This window comes from Eucalyptus grandis, chromosome 10 (genome assembly GCF_016545825.1).
Source record: "Eucalyptus grandis isolate ANBG69807.140 chromosome 10, ASM1654582v1, whole genome shotgun sequence".
In the NCBI taxonomy this organism is placed as follows: Eukaryota; Viridiplantae; Streptophyta; class Magnoliopsida; order Myrtales; family Myrtaceae; genus Eucalyptus; species Eucalyptus grandis.
In genome coordinates this window covers 5,984,074-6,007,742 of record NC_052621.1, presented here as the reverse complement: position 1 = coordinate 6,007,742, position 23,669 = coordinate 5,984,074, and the positions used below count along the sequence as shown (strand labels likewise).

The following is a 23,669-nucleotide window of genomic DNA, read 5'->3' as shown; positions in this document are numbered from 1 at the left end:
TATTAGTATATATTGAGAGTCGTAATGGATTTAGATATCTTAGAATATTTCTCTATTTTATAACTAATTTTTTTTTAAATAAAATAATTATTCAATCAGTCTTAAATCTAGTGATACGAATTTCAGTTCACTTATAATTTTTTTTTAATTTTGTCAAGGGAATTATAGACTTTTGCACGAAATTTCAAGTTATTTCTTTTAGCCAATGGCCGTCGAAAGTCGTCGATGTCTCTTTTCTTAGTTAAGGAGTAGAAAATTAGCACTTTATTGGCACGAGTAGATTATAATGCATTGAATGTGTATATACACAATATTAAATCCTTACAGATCTAATTCAGAAGATAAATAAAAACTTGATTATTAAATGTGTATGTATGTACCAACGAGTCATTACAGATCTGATTCAAAAGATAAGGAATCGAAACTCAATTATGTTAGTGACACGATGCAAATTTTACACAAATATTGAAAAGATTTCCTTTCTTTATTTTGCTGACTTAAATGATTAAATAAATGGAGTCATATGTGTATGTACGTAACAACAATTCCTTGCATATTTGATTCAAAAGATAAGGAATCGAAACTTGATTGTGTTAATGATACGATTCAAGTTTCACACAAATACTGAAAAGATTTCCTTTCTTTAATTTGCCGGCTTAAACGATTAAGTGAATGGAGTCATAAGTAATCACAAGCCCGACTATAAATTGCATGACTTAACATGCTGTAGCCCTTATCTTTTGGGCAAGAGTTGCGTAAAAATATTAGAAGCGTTAACTGTGGTCGAGTATAAAAAATCAGAAGTAGAAGGAGCAGGTGAGGATCCACGTGACTCACGTGGCCAGTCTTTATGACAAGAGATGGGTTCGATCTTGATCTGCGGAACTTCCGCAGCAGAGAATTGATTGGCTATTACCGAAAAAGAATGATGCTGGATCGTCGCCAGATCTGGCAGTAAGCCATGCACAGCTCGGCCCCACGGTAGCGGAGGGAAAAAAAAAAAACCAAAATGGGTTTCAAGTGGGTCCCATAATAAGCTGCAGCAAGCTGTTTCTCGTCTAAGATTATTACAGAAGGAACGACCAGAATGACAGATGCAGGAGATTGGCCCGAATATCGCAGAGTTTGAAGCAATGCTCTTATCGTGAAGTCTTAACAGGGGTAGCGACTCGCACATGGGGCAGATTCGATTAGAAAAATGATGCCCCTTGACAATTAGCAAAAGCTTATTTTCATGTATCTTCCTAGTGATTTGAGACATGTGAGAGAGAGTGAGAGGGAAGCAAAGAAGAAGCTCGGGACTTCTCTATAAAACCCTCGACCTTGTGGCTCCTAATTCACATTGTAGAGAAGTTCAACAAGCTAGTAAGTTCAACGCACATTCACTTGCTTCACATTTCATGCCACTTTATTTTTATCGACATATTTTCGCCACTTCACATACTTGACGCTCTTCTCTCACTTTGAACAAGATTATTTCCACGCAGCATGCGTTGGATCATTTGCATCGGTTGTAACGATGCCCGTTTGCTCTCTAATCTTTGATGGGTCTGATAGCTAATTATCATGCTTTATATAGCTTTCGTGCATTCTCTTCCTGAAGTGTTTACTAGTATTGTCCCGAATTATCAGGCTCAAAGGTGATATGGCGTGCGAGATCTTGAGACGTCGTGTAACCTTTGAAGCATTGCTGCTTTTGCTATGCTTCTGGGCTGCATCTGTCACCGGATCAGAGTACATGAAGTACAAAGACCCAAAACAGCCAATCAATGTGAGGATCGAGGATTTGATGAAGAGAATGACGCTTGCCGAAAAGATCGGCCAGATGACTCAAATTGAGAGGTCTAATGCATCAGCTGATGTTATGAAGAACTACTTCATAGGTAAAAGTATCAGTTTTTTATCGACAGACATTACGAAAAATTGGGGGATGTGGTCAAAACCTCAGTCTCGAGGCCAGTTTTGTGGGCAATGAGGCGAGGCCACATAGTGAAATCTAGTCTTCTGTTTTTGATGCTTATTTCATGTCTATTGGAGGAAGTTATAGCTATACTTATCGGCACTAAATGTTATTAGTTTGACCAGGGAGTGTCTTGAGCGGTGGTGGAAGCGTACCGGCCCCAAACGCCCCGGTCGAGACTTGGGTGAATATGGTCAACGAGTTCCAGAGGGGAGCTCTATCAACCCGTCTCGGCATTCCGATGATCTACGGAATCGATGCTGTTCACGGCCACAACAATGTTTATAAGGCAACTATATTCCCTCACAATGTCGGCCTCGGTGTAACCAGGTATGCACACATATTCCTAGTCGTGTTGTCCTAATTCTTTATGCACTCCACAACATTTTCTATAGTCCTAACAGGATGAAAAGAGGTATAACTTTGTATTTACTCCGAAAAATTCACTAAGGTTGTCTTATACCTCAGGGACCCTCAACTTGTGAAGAAGATAGGAGCTGCGACGGCTCTAGAGGTCAGAGCCACTGGAATTCCCTATGTTTTCGCGCCCTGTATAGCGGTAAGAGAGATGATGGACATTCATTTGTAATCTCTTTTCTTGGAAGTAGCTTGCCGTATGATCAGTTAATATTCCTTAAAGCGTGCGAGTGCCAATTTTTCTTTCTCTGTATCACCGACAATCTCTCAAGTTGATTTCCCTCTATTGTATTTTTTACAGGTATGCCGAGATCCTAGATGGGGTCGGTGCTATGAAAGCTATAGTGAGGATCCAGCGATTGTCAAGACGATGACTGAGATAATACCTGGTCTACAAGGGGATATTCCTCCCGGATCTCGGAAGGGGGTCCCTTTCGTGGCTGGAAAGTAAGTGACTTGACCGTATGCATATTGAAATAATATCCCCAATGCTCAGGATATGGTCGTACGACTGCATAGAACTCCTCTTTCTTTGCTGTTTCAAATCGACATGATGTACGGTTCAAGCATAAGCTCTTCGCAATAGTTTTGTGGCATAAGTGACGCTTTTTCTGTGAGAATACGAGGTATCTTAACATCGAAGTCATAAATAACAAGAAGAACCTCGTGCAGCAAACCACATTCGAAGTAGCTAATTAGTAATTTTTCTTTGAAAGGAATAATGTCGCATCATGTGCTAAGCACTATGTTGGAGACGGCGGCACGACCAATGGAATTAATGAGAACAACACGGTGATTGACTTCCACGGGCTCCTTAGCATCCATATGCAGGGCTATTTTAGCGCCGTGATCAAGGGCGTCTCCACAATAATGATCTCCTACAGCAGCTGGAATGGGGTAAAGATGCACGCCAACCATGATCTAATCACGGGTCTCCTCAAGAACAAGCTCAGATTCAGGGTAAGCATCATGCACGAGTATACAGCCCGACGAGATCTCTTTTTTGCTGTGAAATTTTGGTCATTCTCATAGCCGAGGAACTTCTTATGTCCTAGGAAAATGCTTAAGAAGCCAGTAACATATTTTTTTTTGTGTGGCTTCAGGGGTTCGTCATCTCCGATTGGCAGGGTATCGATAGGATGACGCCCATAGCGGGCAGCAACTATACATACTCAGTGCAAACCGGAGTTCTAGCTGGAATTGACATGGTAATGATCCATTTGCTTCAGGATGACAGTAAATTCTTTCACAAGTTATCGAGTATATGTTCTTCCAAAGAAACCATTAGTATTACTCCTGAATAGTTTCTCCAACGGTGACATAGATCATGGTTCCCTACAACTACACCGATTTTATTGGCAACCTCACAATGCTTGTGAACAAAAACTTCATCCCCATGAGCCGTATCGACGATGCTGTGAAGAGGATCTTGCGGGTGAAATTCACCATGGGCCTGTTCGAGAACCCAATTGCCGATCTAAGCCTGTCCCATCAACTCGGTAGCCAGGTTTGTGACCTTGATTGCACAATTCGAAATTCCACCGATAAACTAACAACAGATTAACCCAGCTAACCATTTAATTTGTTTACAGGAGCATCGAGAGTTGGCGCGCGAGGCCGTGAGGAAGTCACTCGTGCTATTAAAGAACGGCAAGCCTGGTCAAGAACCGGTGCTTCCACTTCCAAAGAAGGCGCCAAAGATACTAGTGGCCGGGACTCATGCTGATAACTTGGGCTATCAATGTGGAGGTTGGACCATCACATGGCAAGGCACTAGTGGCAATAACAATTCAGTAGGTAATGTGTTGAACAACTTTGACTCAACTATTTTTCACTTGGTTGAAGTTATTATTGGGACTGATTAAAGAGGTAAAAAGGGTAGCTGGTGTTAGAAAGGAATTTAATGCTTAGCATAATTTTGCACGTAATAATTACTCGCAGGAACTACAATCCTGGATGCTGTGAGAAAGACGGTCAATCCAAGCACCGAAGTTGTGTACAACGAGGAACCGGATGCGGGATTTGTTGCGTCGAGCAAATTCTCCTATGCTATTGTCGTTGTCGGTGAGCATTCTTATGCTGAATCGTATGGCGACAGCATGAACATGTCGATACCCGACCCAGGCCCAAGCATTATCAAAAACGTGTGCGGATCTGTTAAGTGCGTCGTCGTAATCATATCAGGCCGGCCAGTTGTGATCGAGCCGTATGTGGCCCAAATGGATGCGCTTGTCGCAGCTTGGCTTCCGGGGACCGAAGGCCTGGGCATAACCGACGTGCTTTTCGGTGATTACGGATTCACCGGCAAGCTTGCGCGCACCTGGTTCAGGACGGTTGACCAGCTGCCAATGAACGTGGGCGATCCGCATTATGACCCATTATATCCATTCGGGTTCGGTCTGACGACAAACCCAGTGAAAGATAACTGAATTCCGGTTTCCCTCTCAGGGTGACAACCCATGTTCCTGTACTCTTCGAATAAAAATTAAGGAAACAGATGCAAATGTTGCAGCAAAAGTTACTATCATCGTAGCAGCAATTTTGCTTCTTCAACACGATTTTTTGCCAGCTAAACTTCACTAATTACCTGTGGGAGAATTGATGAAATGCGCCTACACTATAAGACTTTAGTCATGAATTTTTGGTCTAACTGTTTCTGTGCAAAGTCTTGTTATTAATGTTCAAGGTGGCTTGATCAGCGACGGAATCAAAGAAAAGGTCAGAAGCGGACATGTTTGCACAAAACGAATATGACAGGAGATAAAATAAAAATTACAAAAAGAAAATCTGAATATGATATGACACAATATGCCTCTCATAATATGTTAACATGAACTAACATGTTTTCATGATAATTAATTATGTTCTCACTCCTTGAGCAATGTCACGATGAACTAATAAGATGATTAATAACTTCAATTAAATGGAGAAATGAAATATTTAACGTGGTTTAACACTATATAGAGTATTTTCTAGGAAGCAAACATGGAACGAACATTTTATAATACTTTTCAATAATTGAAAAAAAACGTTTGTCCAAAATATGGAGATATGAAGTAAGAAAAGAATGAAGCTGATTGCTGCATATGAACTTTTCCTTTTGCAACGATGGTTTTCTTTTTTCTGAGGTCCGGACAAGGGTTTTTGTTATTCATAAGAAGGATTTTGTAATATTTGGCTGGTGGGGCCCAAAAGAAGAAAAAGAAAGATAAGTTGAAACGTCAAAAAAGTAAAAAGGAGGGGAGGGGAGGGCTCGGCTAAAAAGGGCAGATGAGAGCTCCCTCGACCAAAAAGGAGAGAAAAAGAAAAAGAAGAAGAGGAAGAAGAAGGGGGAAAAGAAGAAAGTGGTGTTGTGGAGCCGTGGAATTTTACGGATCGTGATTTAAATTTACGGTTTGCTCGAAACAAAATTTTGAAGTTTTCGCGCACAATGAACAGTGTGCGTCCAGCAGCTTTGGGCCATTATTTTGTTAGTTTTCGGTTTGATTTTGGGATGATTAAGTTGGGATTATTATAGTATGTTAGAAGAGCTCTCTATTGACTAAGTAGGTTTGTAATGGGGTTTGATAGAAAAAGTTATAGTGTAACTAAGTTTTACGCTCAAGTGTCGTATTACAAACGGCTTGAATAATTATTTTGGGTATGTGATTTATTAGTACATATGAATCGTTTTGTTAACATTTAGGCATAATATAGCCGTTTCGTGGTTGATGTGGCGTTCTACCTAAACTTAATGTTGATTCTCGCTTAATTGACAGGATCATGAGATCGAAGGATCATATAATACACGTTATTTGATTTTGGGGCATCCCCAGGTGAGTAGTACTAATGTCTTCTTTGGTTTTGTGAAACTCATGTACTAAGGTAAGATTAATCAACATATACTTGTGAGGAAGTGAGAACCTATTTGTTATATATTGATGGATATAGTGCTCGGTAATTTTGAGTTATTGTGGGATGATTCGACAAACCTCTCTTGAAAGGTTATGTATGCTATTTTGGTATAATCGATTTATGTGATTATGTGATGACTATTGAAACATGATATGTGTTGTGTTGAGGAAATCAAATGTGTTGTGAATAGGTCAAGGACTAAGTGCTACACGACAGCGAAATTTCGTGTGAGTCACCTCTAGAGCCTTGTAGTCAAGGGCTAAGTATTACATGACGACTTGAGTCACATGGGAGTCACCTCTAGGGCCTTGTACTACTGACATGCATAGTAAAAGATTAAGTGCTATATGATAACGTAATTTCGTGAGAGCCATCTCTAGGGCCTTATACTATTACTATATGTGGTTAAAGGCTAAGTGCTACACGATAACGCAATTTCGTGGGAGTCACATCTAGGGCCTTGAGTTTGAATATTGATCGTGGAATGAACCATTGATATGAGATAGGATGAGTCCATGCTGGTTTTGTTGTTATGGATGAATGGAAAGATATAGCTAGGTTGAAGTAACATTTAACACATTTTATTCATGCAAGTTATCATATTTTGTTGGGCAATAATAAGTCATGTCTTGAGTTTTAAATTGTAATGCGGAAGTTCAATATGCTTTTATGGTATGTATTACTTATTGAGCTATGGTTGCTTATTCCATTCATCTTCCATGTTTTCAGGTCCCAAGATTAGCAACTAGTAGGACGAGAGCACTTTTAGAATACTTTTGGGAGTTATATTTTGAATATGATTTAAGAAAGTAGTGTACATAATCTTTACTAGTGGTTGGACTGGTTGAGTTCTAAATGTATATTTCTTTTTGGTGGATTATAGAAACTCTAATGTTGCAACAAATTTGTTAGTTATCTGATATGTATATATATAGCTTGAGATATATATAATTCATGGAAGGTTGGCCATGTCATCCCCAGTCCTTGTAGTTTTGGGGTGTGACATATTTGGTTCTTCTCCTGGAGTAAACATGTTTTAATGTTTCTCAAGCACATTTTTGCGCAATGAACGTTTCTGTTATTGTAATTTCTGAAGTCCTTTATGGAGATATTCTGTTTCTGCGTGCCCTAACGTTATACCTTTTATTTACTGCATAGATTGCTTTAAAGTTTATCGTTCTGATTGTGTGAGAGCGCTTGTGCTCCATTCCTTCAAACAGTGTCCTTTGCTTCCGGCGATTGTTCCTTGAATCCTTACCAGCTGAATGTGTTATCTTCCTCGGGAGTGCGGATATCCCAGGATCACCGCTCATCTGAGTTCGCACGCTGATCCCAACCAAAAACCCAAAATTAAAAAACGAAGAGTAGAATGAAATTCATATTGAACTTCAAGATCCCGTCCTAAGCAGTAGAGGCAGTTAAGGACCGGAAAATTTGTGCTTTCTTCATGGTCGAAAATTTATTATTGCATGTCGGAGGGGAATGCATTGAATATGGACTACGTGTTCAATAATCTCGTGACATGGGCCTTGGTGGTAAATGTGCACATGCGTATCATCTACCAAGATGGAAGATATGCGCATGTTAACCAGTACGTACAAATCTAACTCATAAGATAAAGAATTGACACTTGATTAATTTCACATAAAAAATGATATAATTTCCCTTTTTTTTTTTTAAATTTTGTTAACTTAAATGATTAAGTGGACGGAGTTTTATCTACTCATGAGCCCAATTAGAAATTGCATAATTAATAAACAAAGAGGCATAATTAAGCAATTTTAGCCCTCATTTTTGGGCCAAGAATTGTGTAAAATAGAAGCATTATTTGTAGTTAAGGAAAATAAATCGGAAGTTAAATGAACAAATGAGGATAAAATGACTCACGTGACATATATATATAGAATAATGCTAGATCATCACTAGATTTAGCATTTGTAGACTTAGAATCCATCAACTCAATTGAATCTGATCTATGTACGACTTAGTTCATTGGTGGGTGAGAAAAAGAATGACCAAAATCGGTTTCAAGTTGGTCTTAGAATAAGTCGCAGTAAGCTTTTTGTTGGTATTTGTGGAAGCATGTGCTTGATGTGTGTGCAAGAGAATGTTTTGTGTGTGAACCATCAAAAGAGCAAACTAAGAACAATGTGGGCAAGAAATGGTTGGGCAAAGTAATAATAAGAATGTGTAAAAGAGAGTGCTAACAAAGAAGTACAAGGTCGACCAAAAAAAAAAAAAAAAAAACAAAGAAGTCCAAGGGAATAAAAAGAAGTATTTTATTATTTAGTTTAAGTATAAAGGGAAGGGGAAGGAGCTTGCTTACCTTCTTGGTTTGTTGGTCTGCTGGGCTCCCCCACTTCCTATTTATAAGGGTGCTCCACTGACTTATGGCCCACCATTTTTGACTTCTAGTAGATTCTCTTACAATTTTTTTCTTGAACAATAGACTTTTTAAGGCAAATATCTCTGCCATTTGCAGAGATAATTTTATAGACTCTTCTAGGATTTTTCTTGAGTTCTCTAACTCAAGTATATCTTGAAGTTTCTAGAAATTGGATCAATAATTTAACGCTCCTCCTTGATCCAATTTCGTGTTACTCCAAGCATTTCCCGCAATGTCTCAAACTTGGCTGGCGATAGTGCTTTAGTGAATATGTCTGCTACTTGATCATTGGTCTTGCAATATTTGAGTTTGATCTCTTTGTTGTTTTGCACCTCTCATACGAAAGTGATATTTTGATGTGGACATCGAGTCATATCGAGGAGGAGGTGCTAGGGACCCATTGTCTATTCCTACTTTGGTTCGATTACTCGAGCGCGGGCCAAACAATTCAAGCAAGCTGTTGGCGTCATGGTTCGTGATCTTTGGCGTGAAGATGACCTTGGATCAAATCTTGAAGAATCTTGGAAATCTTGGTGCAATTTAATTATCTTGTCACCAAATAATTGACCAAGTCAATTTATATATATATATATTCTTGTTTAAGAATATTCTAAAATAGGAATATTTTAGAATATATCGCATTAGATTTTTAGGGTTGGTTTTTAGGGTTTATGTGGCAGCCTATATAAAGGATTTGCCAAATTTCTTTGAGGACAGAGATATTTTTATGTTTGAGGAAAAGAATTGAGAGGTTCTCTTTTTACTGTTCTTTTGAGGACTTGACCTAATCAAGATTCTCTTGTGGCGGTCAATTTGACTTATCGAGCGAGATAGCGAATTCTTTCGCTCGTGGCGTCTATAACGTTGGTTGGTTGACACGTGTTCGTCAACAGGTCACGTTCATACCGAGGTTGCCAATCACGGGTTTGATTGGAGGTCGAGGTTTGCAATTCGAACCATCCGGGCCTTCGTAGAACGATCCTTCCGCAACGATTCACATCAGTTTGGTATCAGAGCTTGCTTTTACAAGGTCTATTTATCTTTAATTTTTCTGTTGATATTCAGCAATTTGAGATTTATTGAGTTAGGGTTTCGATTTTAGCTAATTTAGGGATCATATTGCTTTTGTGCTTCCATACGTAGTTGTTTGCTGTTAGTTTTAAATTTTCTTTTCTAGCATCTTAAATTGTATCGAGTTCGTCAAAAAAAAAAAAAAAAAAAAAAAAAAAAAAAAAAGAAGAGAAAGGAAACGCACAAAAAAAAAAAAAGTGTGCAAAAAAAAAAAAAAAAACAGATTCGGCAAAAAAAAAATTAGCCGAACAAAAAAAAAAAAAAATCAAGAAGGCGACTCGTTTGTTAGTAGACCAAATTGAAACAAAATCAGTAGTGATTTGCGTTTCAATTGGAATTTTGAAAGTTGTACTTGTTGGTTTGAAATTGTTACTTGCTGAAACAAAATCAATAGTGATCTAATCTTGTTTGATTAGTTTGATTGATTGTCGTGAGGGGGTTGAGAGACAGGTTTTGAGTCCAATAAAGAGCTTGTGAAAAGAGAATACGAGAGGAAAAAGGCAAGAGTGTGTAAGCTTAATTGAGGGTGGAAAAAGCCTAGACTTGAGTTAAACACGAGAGGAGTGACAAACATCTCAAGAGAAAACACGTGAGGGAGCGATTGGTGAGGATTTTTTTTAGACTAACGTTTACTTGCAGGTCTAAAATATGTCGCGCGAAGAAAGCGTGAATCAACGGGAGGTTGACTCCATACGAAGGGATGAAGCGCTCGTGGAAAGCATCCAGCAATTGAGGGTCGTAGTGGAGGAGCTTAGTGGCCGAATGATGGGGAATGGCATGAGGGTTGATGGTGACCGAGAGATACCCGAGGAAGGCCACAACATCAGCGAGATGCCTCTAGAACACAACATAGAAGGCAACGACAATATGATGATGATGAGGCCGACATGGAGGATGATCGAGATGCTCGATTTGAAAGGTGGAATGGAGGCCGAAGGTTTAGACACCGAGGAGATGATGAACTTGGCAACATCAAGATGAAGATTCCTTCCTTCCAAGGGAAGAATGATCCCGATGCGTATCTAGAGTGGGAGAAACGCATGGAGATGGTATTTGATTGCCAACGATACTCTGAGCTCAAAAAGGTAAAAATTGCAGCTGTTGAATTTACTGATTATGCTATAATTTGGTGGGATCAACTTGTGACTAGTAGGAGGCGCAATGGTGAAAGACCGATAGAGACGTGGGATGAGATGAAAGCGGTGATGAGAAGGCGTTTTGTACCTAGTCATTACCACCGAGATTTGTTTCAAAAGCTACAAAATCTCACACAAGGCAATAAGAGCGTGGAAGAGTATCACAAGGAGATGGAGATTGCCATGATCCGTGCTAATGTGATGGAGGACCGTGAGGCCACAATGTCAAGATTTTGAGTGGTTTGAGCCGAGACATAGCAAGGGTGGTAGAGCTGCAACACTATGTTGAATTGGAAGAATTGGTGGACAAAGCCATCAAAGTTGAGCGACAATTGAAGTTGGACCGAAATCACAAGAGTGGAGGAGGTTCAAATCAGAATTGGAGATCCAATTGGAAGAGAGATGATAAGCCAAATTGGAGAGGAAACAACACCAAAACCGAAACCTCAAAGGAGAAGGAGAGGGACGGTAAAGTTGGAACGAATCCGGTTTCAGGTAAAACCGAAAATCCTAACACTAGAACTCGTGAAATTAAATGTTTTAAGTGTTTGGGCAGAGGTCATATGGCGAATCAATGCCCTAATAGGAGGGTGATGATCATGACTGGACATGGTGTTATTGAGTCCGAAAGTGAAAGGGAAGAAGATGATGATGAGATGCCACCATTGGAGGATTGTAGTGATGGAGAAGTGGCTATAAAAGGAGACTTATTGGTGGTTAGGCGTTCTCGAGTGTGCAAGTAAAGGAGGAGGAGCATCACCAACAAAGAGATAATTTGTTTCATACAAGGTGTGTGGTGAATGGTAAGATCTGTAGTATGATAATTGATGGAGGTAGTTGTGCGAATGTGGCAAGTTGTATTATGGTGGATAAGTTGGGCTTGAAGACAACAAAGCACCTAGGCCTTATAGACTTCAATGGTTAAATGATAGTGGTGAGGTAAAAGTGTCGAAGCAAGTTCGAATTCCATTTGAGATAGGGAGATATAAGGACGAGGTAGAGTGTGATGTTGTACCTATGCAAGCGGGTCATATCTTGCTTGGAAGACCATGGCAATATGATCGAAAGGTACATCATGATGGATATACTAATCGTTATTCATTGGTGATGAATCAAAAGACTTATACCTTGGTACCAATGACACCTAGTGAGGTGTATCAAGATCAATTAAAGTTACAACGAGAAGCCGAGAGAGAGATAGAAAATGTGAGAAATCTGAGGGCTTGCGTGGTGTGTCTGAGACGCAAGGAAAAGGAGAGGCCGAGAGAAAGATTGTGGTAAAAACTGAGGGAAAAGAAGAGAGGAAAGAAAAGAGGCAAAATAATTTTTATGCAAAATCAAGTGAAGTGAGGAGAGCCTTAGTTCTAGATCGACCAATACTTGTACTTGTGTACAAGGAGGTTTTGTTTTCTACTAACGATCTTGACCCAAGTTTGCCTAGTCCTATTGTGTCTTTATTGCAGGAATTTGAAGATGTCTTTCTTGATGAACTTCCTGGAGGGATACCACCAATTCGAGGCATTGAACATCAAATCGACTTGATTCCTGGTGCGCCATTATCTAACCGACCCGCATATCGAAGCAATCCCGAGGAGACAAAGGAACTTCAGCGACAAGTTAGTGAATTATTGGAACGAGGGCATGTGAGAGAGAGTCTTAGCCCATGCGCCGTCCCTGTTTTGTTAGTGCCAAAGAAGGATGGAACTTGGCGAATGTGTGTCGATTGCCGAGCAATCAATAATATTACAGTAAATATCGACATCCTATTCCTAGATTAGATGACATGTTGGATGAGTTGCATGGTTCTTGTATTTTCACTAAGATCGATTTGAAAAGTGGTTATCATCAAATTAGGATGAAAGAAGGTGATGAATGGAAAACTGCATTTAAGACCAAGTATGGATTATATGAGTGGTTAGTAATGCCATTTGGATTAACTAATGCACCAAGCACATTTATGCGACTTATGAATCATGTTTTGCGTGCTTTTATTGGTCGATTTGTGGTTGTCTATTTCGATGACATCTTGATTTATAGCCGAAGTCCTGATGACCATATTGAGCATGTGCGAGCTGTCTTGCAGGTTTTAAGAGCCGAGCAATTATACGCTAATCTAAAGAAGTGCTCTTTTGTTACCAACAAATTAGTATTTCTAGGATTTGTTGTTAGTGCTAATGGTATACAGGTTGATGAAGAAAAGGTTAAAGCAATCCGTGAATGGCCAACGCCTAAGACCATAGGAGAGGTGCGTAGCTTTCATGGATTGGCGAGTTTTTATCGACGATTTGTGAGAAATTTCAGCACCATTGCCGCACCTTTAACTGAGGTTATCAAGAAGCACGTGGGTTTCACGTGGGGAGAAGAGCAAGAGAAAGCCTTTAATCTGCTAAAAGATAAGTTAACTAATGCTCCTTTGTTATCTTTGCCGAATTTCAGTGCTACTTTTGAGATAGAGTGCGATGCTTTTGGTACAGGAATTGGAGCCGTGTTGATGCAAGGAGGGCGTCCCATAGCTTATTTCAGCGAAAAATTGAGTGGAGCAACATTGAATTATCCTACCTATGATAAGGAGATGTATGCTTTAGTGCGAGCTTTGGAGACTTGGCAACATTATTTATGGCCAAAGGAGTTTGTGATCCACACCGACCATGAGACCTTGAAGTACTTGAAAGGACAGCAAAAGTTGAATAAAAGACATGCCAAATGGATGGAGTTCATTGAGACTTTTCCATATGTGATCAAGTACAAGAAAGGTAAGGAAAATGTGGTAGCCGATGCACTTTCTCGAAGGTATGCGATTCTAACTATTTTAGAAGCAAAGTGTCTAGGTTTTGAGCATATCAAGGGCTTATATATTGATGATGATGACTTTGGGAGAGTCTATGAAGCATGTGAACACGCTGCATTTGATAAATTTTATAGGCATGAAGGTTATCTTTTCGTGAAAACAAACTATGTTTGCCTAAGTGTTCTTTGCGTGAATTGTTGGTGCGAGAAGCTCATAGTGGTGGTTTAATGGGGCATTTTGGCATTAATAAGACTTATGAAGTGCTGTATGAACATTTTTATTGGCCACATATGAAGAGAGATGTCACACGTGTTTGTGAGAGATGCATTGCTTGTAAGCAATCGAAGTCTACAACTAAACCGCATGGCTTGTATACACCATTACCTATTCCAACGCATCCTTGGATTGATATTTCTATGGATTTTGTGTTAGGATTGCCTAGGTCTAAGTATGGTAGAGATTCTATTTATGTGGTTGTTGATCGGTTTTCAAAGATGGCTCATTTTATACCTTGTCATAAAACTGATGATGCATCTCATATTGCTAATTTGTTCTTTAAGGAGGTTGTACGTTTGCATGGCATGCCTAGATCGATTGTTTCAGATCGAGATTCTAAATTTCTTAGCTACTTTTGGAAAACATTGTGGAAAAAACTAGGAACACGATTGTTATTTTCTACTACTTGTCATCCACAGACCGATGGTCAAACCGAGGTAGTTAATAGAACTTTAGGGGTATTGTTGCGTGCTATTATTAAAAAGAACATAAAATCTTGGGAAGATTGTCTGCCACATGTTGAATTTGCATATAATAGGAGCATGCATTCTGCTACTAAATTTACACCATTTGAGGTTGTCTATGGTTTTAATCCATTAACTCCGTTAGATTTAACCCCTTTACCTGTTGATAAGCGTGTGGATTTAGATGGAGCAAAGAAAGCTGAATTTGTCAAGTCGTTGCATGAGAAGACGCGCACAAATATTGAGCGCAAGACTAAGCAATATGCAAGGCAAGCCAACAAAGGGCGCAAGAAAGTGGTGTTTGAAACTGGCGATTGGGTTTGGGTTCATATGCGCAAGGAGCAATTTCCTGAGCAGCAACATTCTAAGTTATTATTGCGAGGGGATGGACCATTCATGGTGTTGGAAAGAGTTAACAATAATGCTTACAAGCTTGATCTTCCAGGTAAGTATGACGTTAGTGCCACATTTAATGTTTCTGACTTGACTCTTTTTGATGCTAGTGATGATTTGAGGACAAATCCTTTGCACGGGGAGGGAATGATGTGGACATCGAGTCATATCGAGGAGGTGCTAGGGACCCATTGTCTATTCCTACTGGTTCGATTACTCGGCGCGGGCCAAACAATTCAAGCAAGCTGTTGGCGTCATGGTTCGTGATCTTTGGCGTGAAGATGACCTTGGATCAAATCTTGAAGAATCTTGGAAATCTTGGTGCAATTTAATTATCTTGTCACCAAATAATTGACCAAGTCAATTTATATATATATATATATTCTTGTTTAAGAATATTCTAAAATAGGAATATTTTAGAATATAACGCATTAGATTTTTAGGGTTGGTTTTAGGGTTTATGTGGCAGCCTATATAAAGGATTTGCCAAATTTCTTTGAGGACAGAGATATTTTTATGTTTGAGGAAAAGAATTGAGAGGTTCTCTTTACTTGTTCTTTTGAGGACTTGACCTAATCAAGATTCTCTTGTGGCGGTCAATTTGACTTATCGAGCGAGATAGCGAATTCTTTCGCTCGTGGCGTCTATAACGTTGGTTGGTTGACACGTGTTCGTCAACAGGTCACGTTCATACCGAGGTTGCCAATCACAGGTTTGATTGGAGGTCGAGGTTTGCAATTCGCACCATCCGGGCCTTCGTAGAACGATCCTTCCGCAACGATTCACATCATATTTGATGTCGATATGTTTGGTTCTTCCATGGAATACTAGATTCTTTGATATAGCAATCGTCGACTTATTGTCGCAAAGTAACGGGGTCGGTTCTGTCTTATTTCTCCAATGTCTTCTAGAATTCTTCGAAGCCATATTGCTTGATTGGTGATCGTAGCAACTGCAATGTATTCAACTTCTGCAATAGACTGTGCCACTGAGTCTTATTTTTTGGATGCCCATGAGACTATTCCAAAGCCCAGTGTGAAGGCATAGCCAATAGTACTTCTCCTATCATTAGCTAAACCTACCTAGTTGCTATCAGTGTAGCCAATGAGCTTAGCATTTGCACTTGGCCACTACCAAATGCCATAATCTATAGTTCCTCGTAAATATCTGAGAATTCTCTTGGTAGCTCCAAAGTAAATTTGACTTACACTTTGCATGAATTGTGATAGTAGACTTGTTGCATACATAATATCTGGTTGTGTAGTAGTGAGATATAACAGACTGCTAATCAAACTTCTGTAAAGGGAGGCATCGGCTTTTTTTTGCTCCATCTTCCTTCAATAGTTTCTCACTTGTCATGAGCAGAGTTGAAACTGCCTTGCAATAGTTTATCTTGAATTTTTTCGAGAGGTTCATGGTATATTTCTTTTGTGAGATAAAAACTCCTTCATTTTGGTTGATCTCGATGCCAAAGAAGTAATGCATCAAGCCCAAGTCCGTCATCTCGAATGTCTTCATCATTTCTTCTTTGAATTCTTGGATCATTGTTTCATTGTTTCATGTATATATGAGATCATCTATATATAGAGACAATAAGAGTGCTGGACTTACATTGGGTCTTGATGTAGAGTGTTGGCTCACTCATACTCCTCCTGAATCCTTGCTTGATGAAATACTCATCCATTCTAGTATACCACTTTCTTAAGTTTGAGAACTTTTTCTTCTTGGCCTTTGAGGATAAAGCCTTGTGGTTGTTCTATGTATATTTCTTCTTGAAGATATCCATTTAAGAATGCCAACTTCACATTTAGTTGATGGATCGTCCATTCTTTTTGTGCCGCTAGGGCCATGAGTGTTCGAATAGTATCGAGGTGAGCGACAGGGGCAAAATTTTCAGTATAGTTGATACCTGGTAAGTATCCTTTCGTCACAAGCCTTGTTTTATGCTTCTGGATTGATCCACCCGCGTTGAGCTTTGTCTTGTAAACCCACTTGACACCAATGATCTCTTTGTCTTCGGGTCGATCGACAAGCACCCAAGTTTCATTTTTCTCGATCATCTCGATCTCTTCCTCCATGGGGAATGTGCTCAAAACATTGAAAAATTGGGGAATGTGCTCAAAACCTCAATGTAATCTTTTATATTTTGTGCTCTTCTCAAGTCTATTAGCGGAAGTTATAGCTATACCTTATCAGCATTGAATGTTATTGGTTTGTGCAGGGAGTGTCTTGAGCAGCAGCGGAAGCGTACCGGCCACAAACGCCTTGGTCGAGGCTTGGGTGAATATGGTGAACGAGTTCCAGAGGGGAGCTCTGTCAACTGGTCTTGGCATTCCGATGATTTACGGGATAGATGCTGTTCACGGCCACAACAATGTCTATAAGGCGACTGTATTCCCTCACAATGTTGGCCTCAGCGTGACTCGGTATGCATACATATTCAGTATTCCTAGCCATGTGGTCCTATTTCTTTACGTATTCTATAACATTTCCATAGTCTGTAACAGGAGCAAAAAAGGTACGACTTTGTATTTACTCCGAAGAATTCACCAAGGTAATTTCATACCTCAGGGACCCTCAACTTGTGAAGAAGATAGGAGCGGCGATGGCTCTCGAGGTCAGAGGCACTAGAATGTTTTCGCTCCCTGTATCGTGGTAAGAGAAATGATGAATACTCATTTGTAATCTCTCTTCCTGGAAGTACTTTGCCGTATGATCACTTAATATTCCTAAAACCGTGCTAGTGCCAACTTTTCTTTCTCTGTATCAATGACAATCTCTCGAGTTGATTTCCAATTATTGTACTTTTACAGTTGTGCCAAGATCCTAGATAAGGTCGTTGCTATGAAAGCTACGGCGAGGATCCTCCAATTGTCAAGGCGATGACCGAGAAAATACCCGGTCTAGAGGGAGATATTCCTCCCTGCTCTCGAAAGGGTGTCCCCTTCGTAGCTGGAAAGTACGTGTGACTTAACCGAGTATACGCATATAGAAAACCGAGTCTCACTTCTGATGAATTTGATTATAACGCCAATGTTCAGGATACGGTCATATGATTGCATAGAGCAACTCTTTCTTTGCTGTTTTAAATTGACATGTTTTATGGTTCAAGCATAAGCTCTTCCCAAATAGTTTGGTTGCATAATGGACGCTTTTCTGTAAGTATACGAGGTATATTCACATTGAAATCATAAACAGAAAGAATTAAAAAGAACCTTGTGCAGCAAACCACATTCCGAGTTAGCTGATTAGTAAATTTTCGAGCGAGGTGAATTTTTTTCCTTAATTTTTATTTTGGCAACAATCAGCTGACTGTGAGCTTATAATCAAGGAGGACAATGCAAGACATGAGTTGTTTGCACAAAACAAATATAATATGGGGTAAAACACAAAATATAAAGAGAGAACCAAATATAATATGACACGACATGTCCAATATCAGCAACTTTGTTAATGTATGCCACACGGCAAGAATCATGCTCCATTCTGGAGGTGGAACGTGAGGTCCCCAAAGTAATAATAAGCAACAAATTTATATGACAAATAGGAAGATTATTAATAAGTTCAATTACGCAAGATGGAAAACAACCAGAATTAACTACTTGAAGTTAACCCTAGTAACGATTATTCAAATCGAATCATGTCCTAAATCCCGAACCAACTTCCACCCAAATGACTAAGGATTGGAAAAAGAAATACCCACCAAAAAGAATCTCCTACTCAATGTTCATAAAAATAAGATAAAAACCTAGAATTTAGAATGACTAAGTTGCGCTCTCATTGTCTCCCTCACTGTCCCCCAGTGGGCTCGGTGGCAAGGCCGAAGCCCAGTGGGAAGAGCGGATCGTAGTGAGGGTCGCCCACGTTCATTGGAAGCTGATCCACGGTCTTGAACCATGTCATCGGCGACTTCCCGGTGAATCCGTAGTCCCCGAACAAGACGTCGGCCACCCCTTCCCCCTCGCTCCCCGGCAGCCACGCGGCCACCAGTGCGTCCATGTTCGCCACAAGCGGCTCGATCGTGACTGGCCTCCCCGAAACCACGACCACCACGCACTTCACCGATGAGCACACCTTGGAGATGATGTCCTCGCCCCGGTCAGCCAGCGTCAGGTTCTTGCTATCCCCAGCTGTCTCCGCGTAGGGCAGCTCCCCGACCACAACGATAGCGTATGAGAAGTTGTGTGACTTGACGAAGTCAGCGTCGGGGTTCTCGCTGAAGACAACCTCTGTTTCAAGGTCCACAGCCTTACTTATCGCGCCTAGGATGGTGGTCCCTATTATCAAATGCACAAAATCATGAATCAACTTCATCAGAAACTCCATACTTTGATCAAACATGTAAATGTGAAAACGTCGTGTCTTTACGGTGACATTGTACGTTCGATATAACTCACAGTGGCAATATTATCGTTAATGTAGACATTGCCTTGGCTACATCTCAGTCCTCAACATGACATCAGTTTTTGAGTACTAAAGAAGAAAGGAAAGAGAATGTACCACTGGTTAAATTGTTGCCACTTCCACCTTGCCAAGTGATGGTCCAACCACCACATTGATAGCCCAGATTGTTGGCATGACTCCCGGCGACGAGTATCTTAGAGGCGTTCTTGGCGAGCGGCAACACCGGGGGATCAGCATTTTGCCCGTTCTTCAGCAGAACTAGTGACTTCCTGACTGCTTCCCTTGCTAAATCCCTATGATCCTACAATGACACAAAATTGGAATAAAACAATGCTTGGGTACACTTCATATACAATCCATTCTGATAAGTAATGTGCTCTTGCATCGTCTAACCTGGCTTCCAAGTTGGGAAAGATAGGTTTGATCACCCAGAGGATTCTCAAATAGGCCCATCATGAACTTCACCCTCAAGATCCTCTCGACGGCGTCGTCAATACGGCTCATGGGGATCACATTGTCATTGACCAGTTGGGTCAGGGCATCAATGAACACCGTATGATTGAAGGGAACCATGACCTGAGAGCAGAAAGGGCGAAAAAAAAGAAGCGCTTGCCCATTAAGATTAACTTGGTGATCCAATACTTTTGCATGAGACAAAAAGAAAACAGCCATAGCCACTGACCATGTCAATCCCTGCACTTATCCCCATCTGAACAGAGTATGTGTAATTTGCTCCAGGCGGGGTGGTGATCTTATCGATTCCTTTCCAATCGGATATTACAAAGCCCTGCAAGAATTTAGAGTAAGTTGATTCAATTCAATCCATAGTCGGTGTCAATCACAAATGGCAAGGCTGAGGAGAGACTAATAATTATACCCTAAACTTCAAGGTGTTCTTGAGGAAGTCCGTGACGAGAAAGCGGTTAGCGTGCATCTTCATTCCGTTCCAGCTCGAATATGAGACCATGATCGTTGAGACGCCCTCGATTATGGCTTTGTAATAACCGGGCATGTGAATGCTCAGCAGTCCATGCCAATCAGTCACTGTGTTGTTCTCATTGATGCCCCTCGTGGTGCCGCCGTCTCCCACATAGTGCTTTGCACAGGCCAAAACCTTGTCTCTGTCCAAAGTATAAGATAACAACATCATTTAACCTAGTTAAATAGTTTGAGAGAGACTCTACCCAGCATTTCAAAAGGGACTCTCGAGCCTTTTACATCGTCAGAAGACTTTAAGGTATTCGCTAATACGGCACCTTCGACAAAATAATATGATACCAAGAGGGCGATTGACAAACCTTTTCCTGGTGGGACAAACCTAAATAGGAACTAATTACCAGCTCAAACTAGTCTAATCAAAACAAAAGCTTACTTTCCGCCGAGATAAGGCACTCCCTTTCGCCCGCCGGCAGGAATTTCTCCTTGCAATCCGGGGATGATTGACGTCATGGCTTTAACAATGGATGGATCCTCGCTATAGCTCTCATAGCACCTGCCCCATCTTGGGTCTCTGCATGCCTAATTCAATGTTTCGAGATTGAAAAAGAGAATGGTGAATAAATGCCTTGAGAACACTTGAAACTGGATACTTGTCAAAATTATCATAAGTAGATTAATACTTACGGCAATGCATGGCGCAAACGCATAATTAATCCCTGTCGCCCTGACTTCAAGTGCGGTTGCAGCCCCGATTCTTTTCACGAGATCCGGATCCCTAAAAAGATAAACAGTGACTTTTCCTTAGATTATAAACTTAAACACTGGAAATTGTTGTGATATCATACAGAATCTACTCAAGATCAGTAATTAAACAAAGATAATTGCGTTGATGACATTGCAATCAGCACCCTAATCACGTGCTAGCATAATGTGATATTTCGTAATATTGATAGTAATACTTGATCCTGCTATGCCAGCTTCTCAAGGAACTGTCTCTTCCCATTATAGTGGGCTGTCACGTAGAGCAGAAAACACATATGTCAACAAATAGAATTCTAGATTATGCTTACCTCGTAGCCCCGAGACCAACGTTATGCGGGAATATGGTGGCTTGGTACACGTTGTTGTGCCCGTGGACCGCATCGATGCCATAGATAATCGGGATCCCAAGGCGACTAGAGAGAGAACTGTTTTGGAACCTATTCACCATGTCCATCCAGTCTCGAGCCTTGGCTCTGGGGAACGGAGAGACCCCTCCGCCGCTGAGCACGCTGCCGATGGAGTAGTTTTTCAGGATTTCGGGGGTGACCACCGAGGAGTCGACCTGCGTCATCTGGCCAATCTTTTCTTGAAGGGTCATTCTTCGCATGAGGTCTCTGATCCGCGCATGGACGGGTTGACTGGGGTCCTTGTACTTCGAGTAGCCTGGATCGGCTGGCGCCATTCCGGCGATCACCGAGCAACAGCACAGGAAGAGGATCACTCCCATTGAAAGGAACGAAAGCTTTGCCATCTTTGTTTCGCTAATGTCAATGATCCTGCAGGATGAAGATGATCATCGACATGAAGAAGTGAATGCCCACAAGTTTGCTTGGTCTAAGAAAGAAATTATCTGTTTTGATTCGTGAAGTAACCAAGTTTACTAATGCAATCGAAAATTTCCCAATTCCGCCGATCTAAGTATTTCAAAAAAGTCGAGGTTGAATCCAGCACAAAGAATAACTCATTAATCTACTTTACCACTAAAACTTCGAACAACTGATAAATCTGCCTCGCAGAAACAAATCATCAAACATAAGCAAACGCAGTACGATGAACAAAAGCACATCTTTTTGTAATCACCTTCAATTCTTCTTCAACTTCAAGCTCTCACCCCTAAAAGAAGAGAGAACAGGCGACAGACTTTTTAAAGACGGTCAGTGAAATTCGTCACCAAAAGTCTGAATTGCTTTGACTGTGGTTTAATCTCCCTCTCTCTCTATATATATATAAGATGACTCCTACCCGAATTAGATTTTCTGCCGGAAGACTTTATCGCGTAATCAACCATCAGACAACTCTTACGCGGATTAGGATTATATATATATATATATATATATATATCAGACAACTCCTACTCGGACTAGGATTGTTGCCGGAAGACATTATCACGTAATCAACCATCATATATATATATATATAATCAGACAATTTCTACCTGGATTAGGATTGTTGCCGGAAGACATTATCGTGTAATGACCTTTAGACAACTGCTATCCGGATTAGGATTACTGCCAACTTCTCTACTTTGGATGAATCATTGACATTGCATGTTAGTTATTTCATATAACTTAGGTCACGCATCATTCCCATAAAATAGAAAGCCCACGTGTTATTGCATGTCATCGCTTCCCAAGTTTAAGCTTGCAGATCCTATTGCAATTAAGTGATGAATAGAAACCGATGTCTGCTCGTGCGCTCCAGGTTCTTTATTGTTTTTGATAATTTATTTACGTTTTGATTATTGAGTGTTATATTATCTTCACCTGCATGGTCATCATTTCACATATTAGTGACATAGGATAAAAGCTGACCAAGACAGCATGCAAAACACTTTTGGAATAAAGTGAAAAAGTGCCGAGACAATCTTAGTTAATTTTAGCATAATCAAGTTCCCGAATCTAGTAAATCTCTAATTCGTGAACTAAAATATAATCATACATAATCACAACACCCCATGAAATGACAATACTCCAAAATACTATTAATAATCGACAACACCTCATGCCCCATTTGGTTGGACTTTCCCAAGGGGCTTTGGGCCCTCAAAGCCCCTTAGGGAAAAAAAATTGCATTTGGCAAGTGGTTTTGAAAGCTCATTTGCCAAATGTGGGCATTCCAAATGCTGAAAGCTGAATGCTGGAAAGGAGGTACTTTGGGCATTTTAGAAATGCAACTGCATCACTGTTCATTGTCTCTCCCCCTTCGTCTTCTTCTCTTCCCTGCCCATCTTCTTCCACGTTCATCTTCTTCCTCCCCGCCCATCGGGCTTCTCTGGCAGTCGCCACCACCGCTTGAGGGTCGTGCGTCCTCGATTACCACCGCCTGGAGGTGGCGCAACCCACGACCCAAGCAGTGTCGCCTGGGTCGCGCAGACCTCAGGCGGCGTCGCCTAGCGTTTGTGGACCTCAGGCGGCGTCGCCTAGCACGCACGGACCCCAAGCAACGTCGCCTGGTAAGCGCAAACCCCAGGCGATGCCGCTTGGGTCTATGCAACCTCAAGCCACTAGATCTGGCGGTCTGGAGGCCAGATCTAGCCGCTGTTGCGACCTTAGGAGTCTGAGGTTGCGCCTCCAAGCGGCGTCTCCTGAGGTCGCGACCTCAAGCGGCCAGATCTAGCCATCCGACAATTGGCCAATGGTTATCTGGTCGGCCACTGGATTTAATTTTCAGATTTTCAAAAAAAAAAAGCAAAAGCTCATTACAAATATTACTTTTGCCAAACGGTATTTATACTAAAGTTGCATTTCAATGCTATTTGAGACTACAATTTACCAAACAG

General features: G+C 40.7%; 2 protein-coding genes across 2 annotated transcripts; one reads left to right on the top strand and one right to left on the bottom strand.

Moving 5' to 3' along the window:
• Window positions 1-1,130: 1,130 nt before the first annotated feature.
• Window positions 1,131-4,904, top strand: LOC104421387 (beta-glucosidase BoGH3B). The gene is made up of 10 exons (XM_010033309.3): window positions 1,131-1,365; window positions 1,633-1,883; window positions 2,086-2,290; window positions 2,429-2,519; window positions 2,679-2,824; window positions 3,094-3,337; window positions 3,481-3,585; window positions 3,702-3,884; window positions 3,970-4,174; window positions 4,319-4,904. Exons 2-10 carry the CDS (start codon window positions 1,646-1,648, stop codon window positions 4,804-4,806), a joined length of 1,905 nt encoding a protein of 634 aa, XP_010031611.1. The 5' UTR covers window positions 1,131-1,365; window positions 1,633-1,645; the 3' UTR covers window positions 4,807-4,904.
• A 13,670-nt stretch (window positions 4,905-18,574) lies between these two features.
• LOC104423456 (beta-glucosidase BoGH3B) lies at window positions 18,575-21,641 on the bottom strand. Its single transcript, XM_010035946.2, has 8 exons — window positions 21,199-21,641; window positions 20,813-20,903; window positions 20,562-20,707; window positions 20,067-20,310; window positions 19,872-19,976; window positions 19,583-19,765; window positions 19,286-19,490; window positions 18,575-19,062 (listed from the first exon to the last, which is right to left on the bottom strand). The coding sequence occupies exons 1-8, from the start codon at window positions 21,639-21,641 to the stop codon at window positions 18,575-18,577; spliced, it is 1,905 nt and encodes a 634-aa protein (XP_010034248.1).
• Window positions 21,642-23,669: the final 2,028 nt, after the last annotated feature.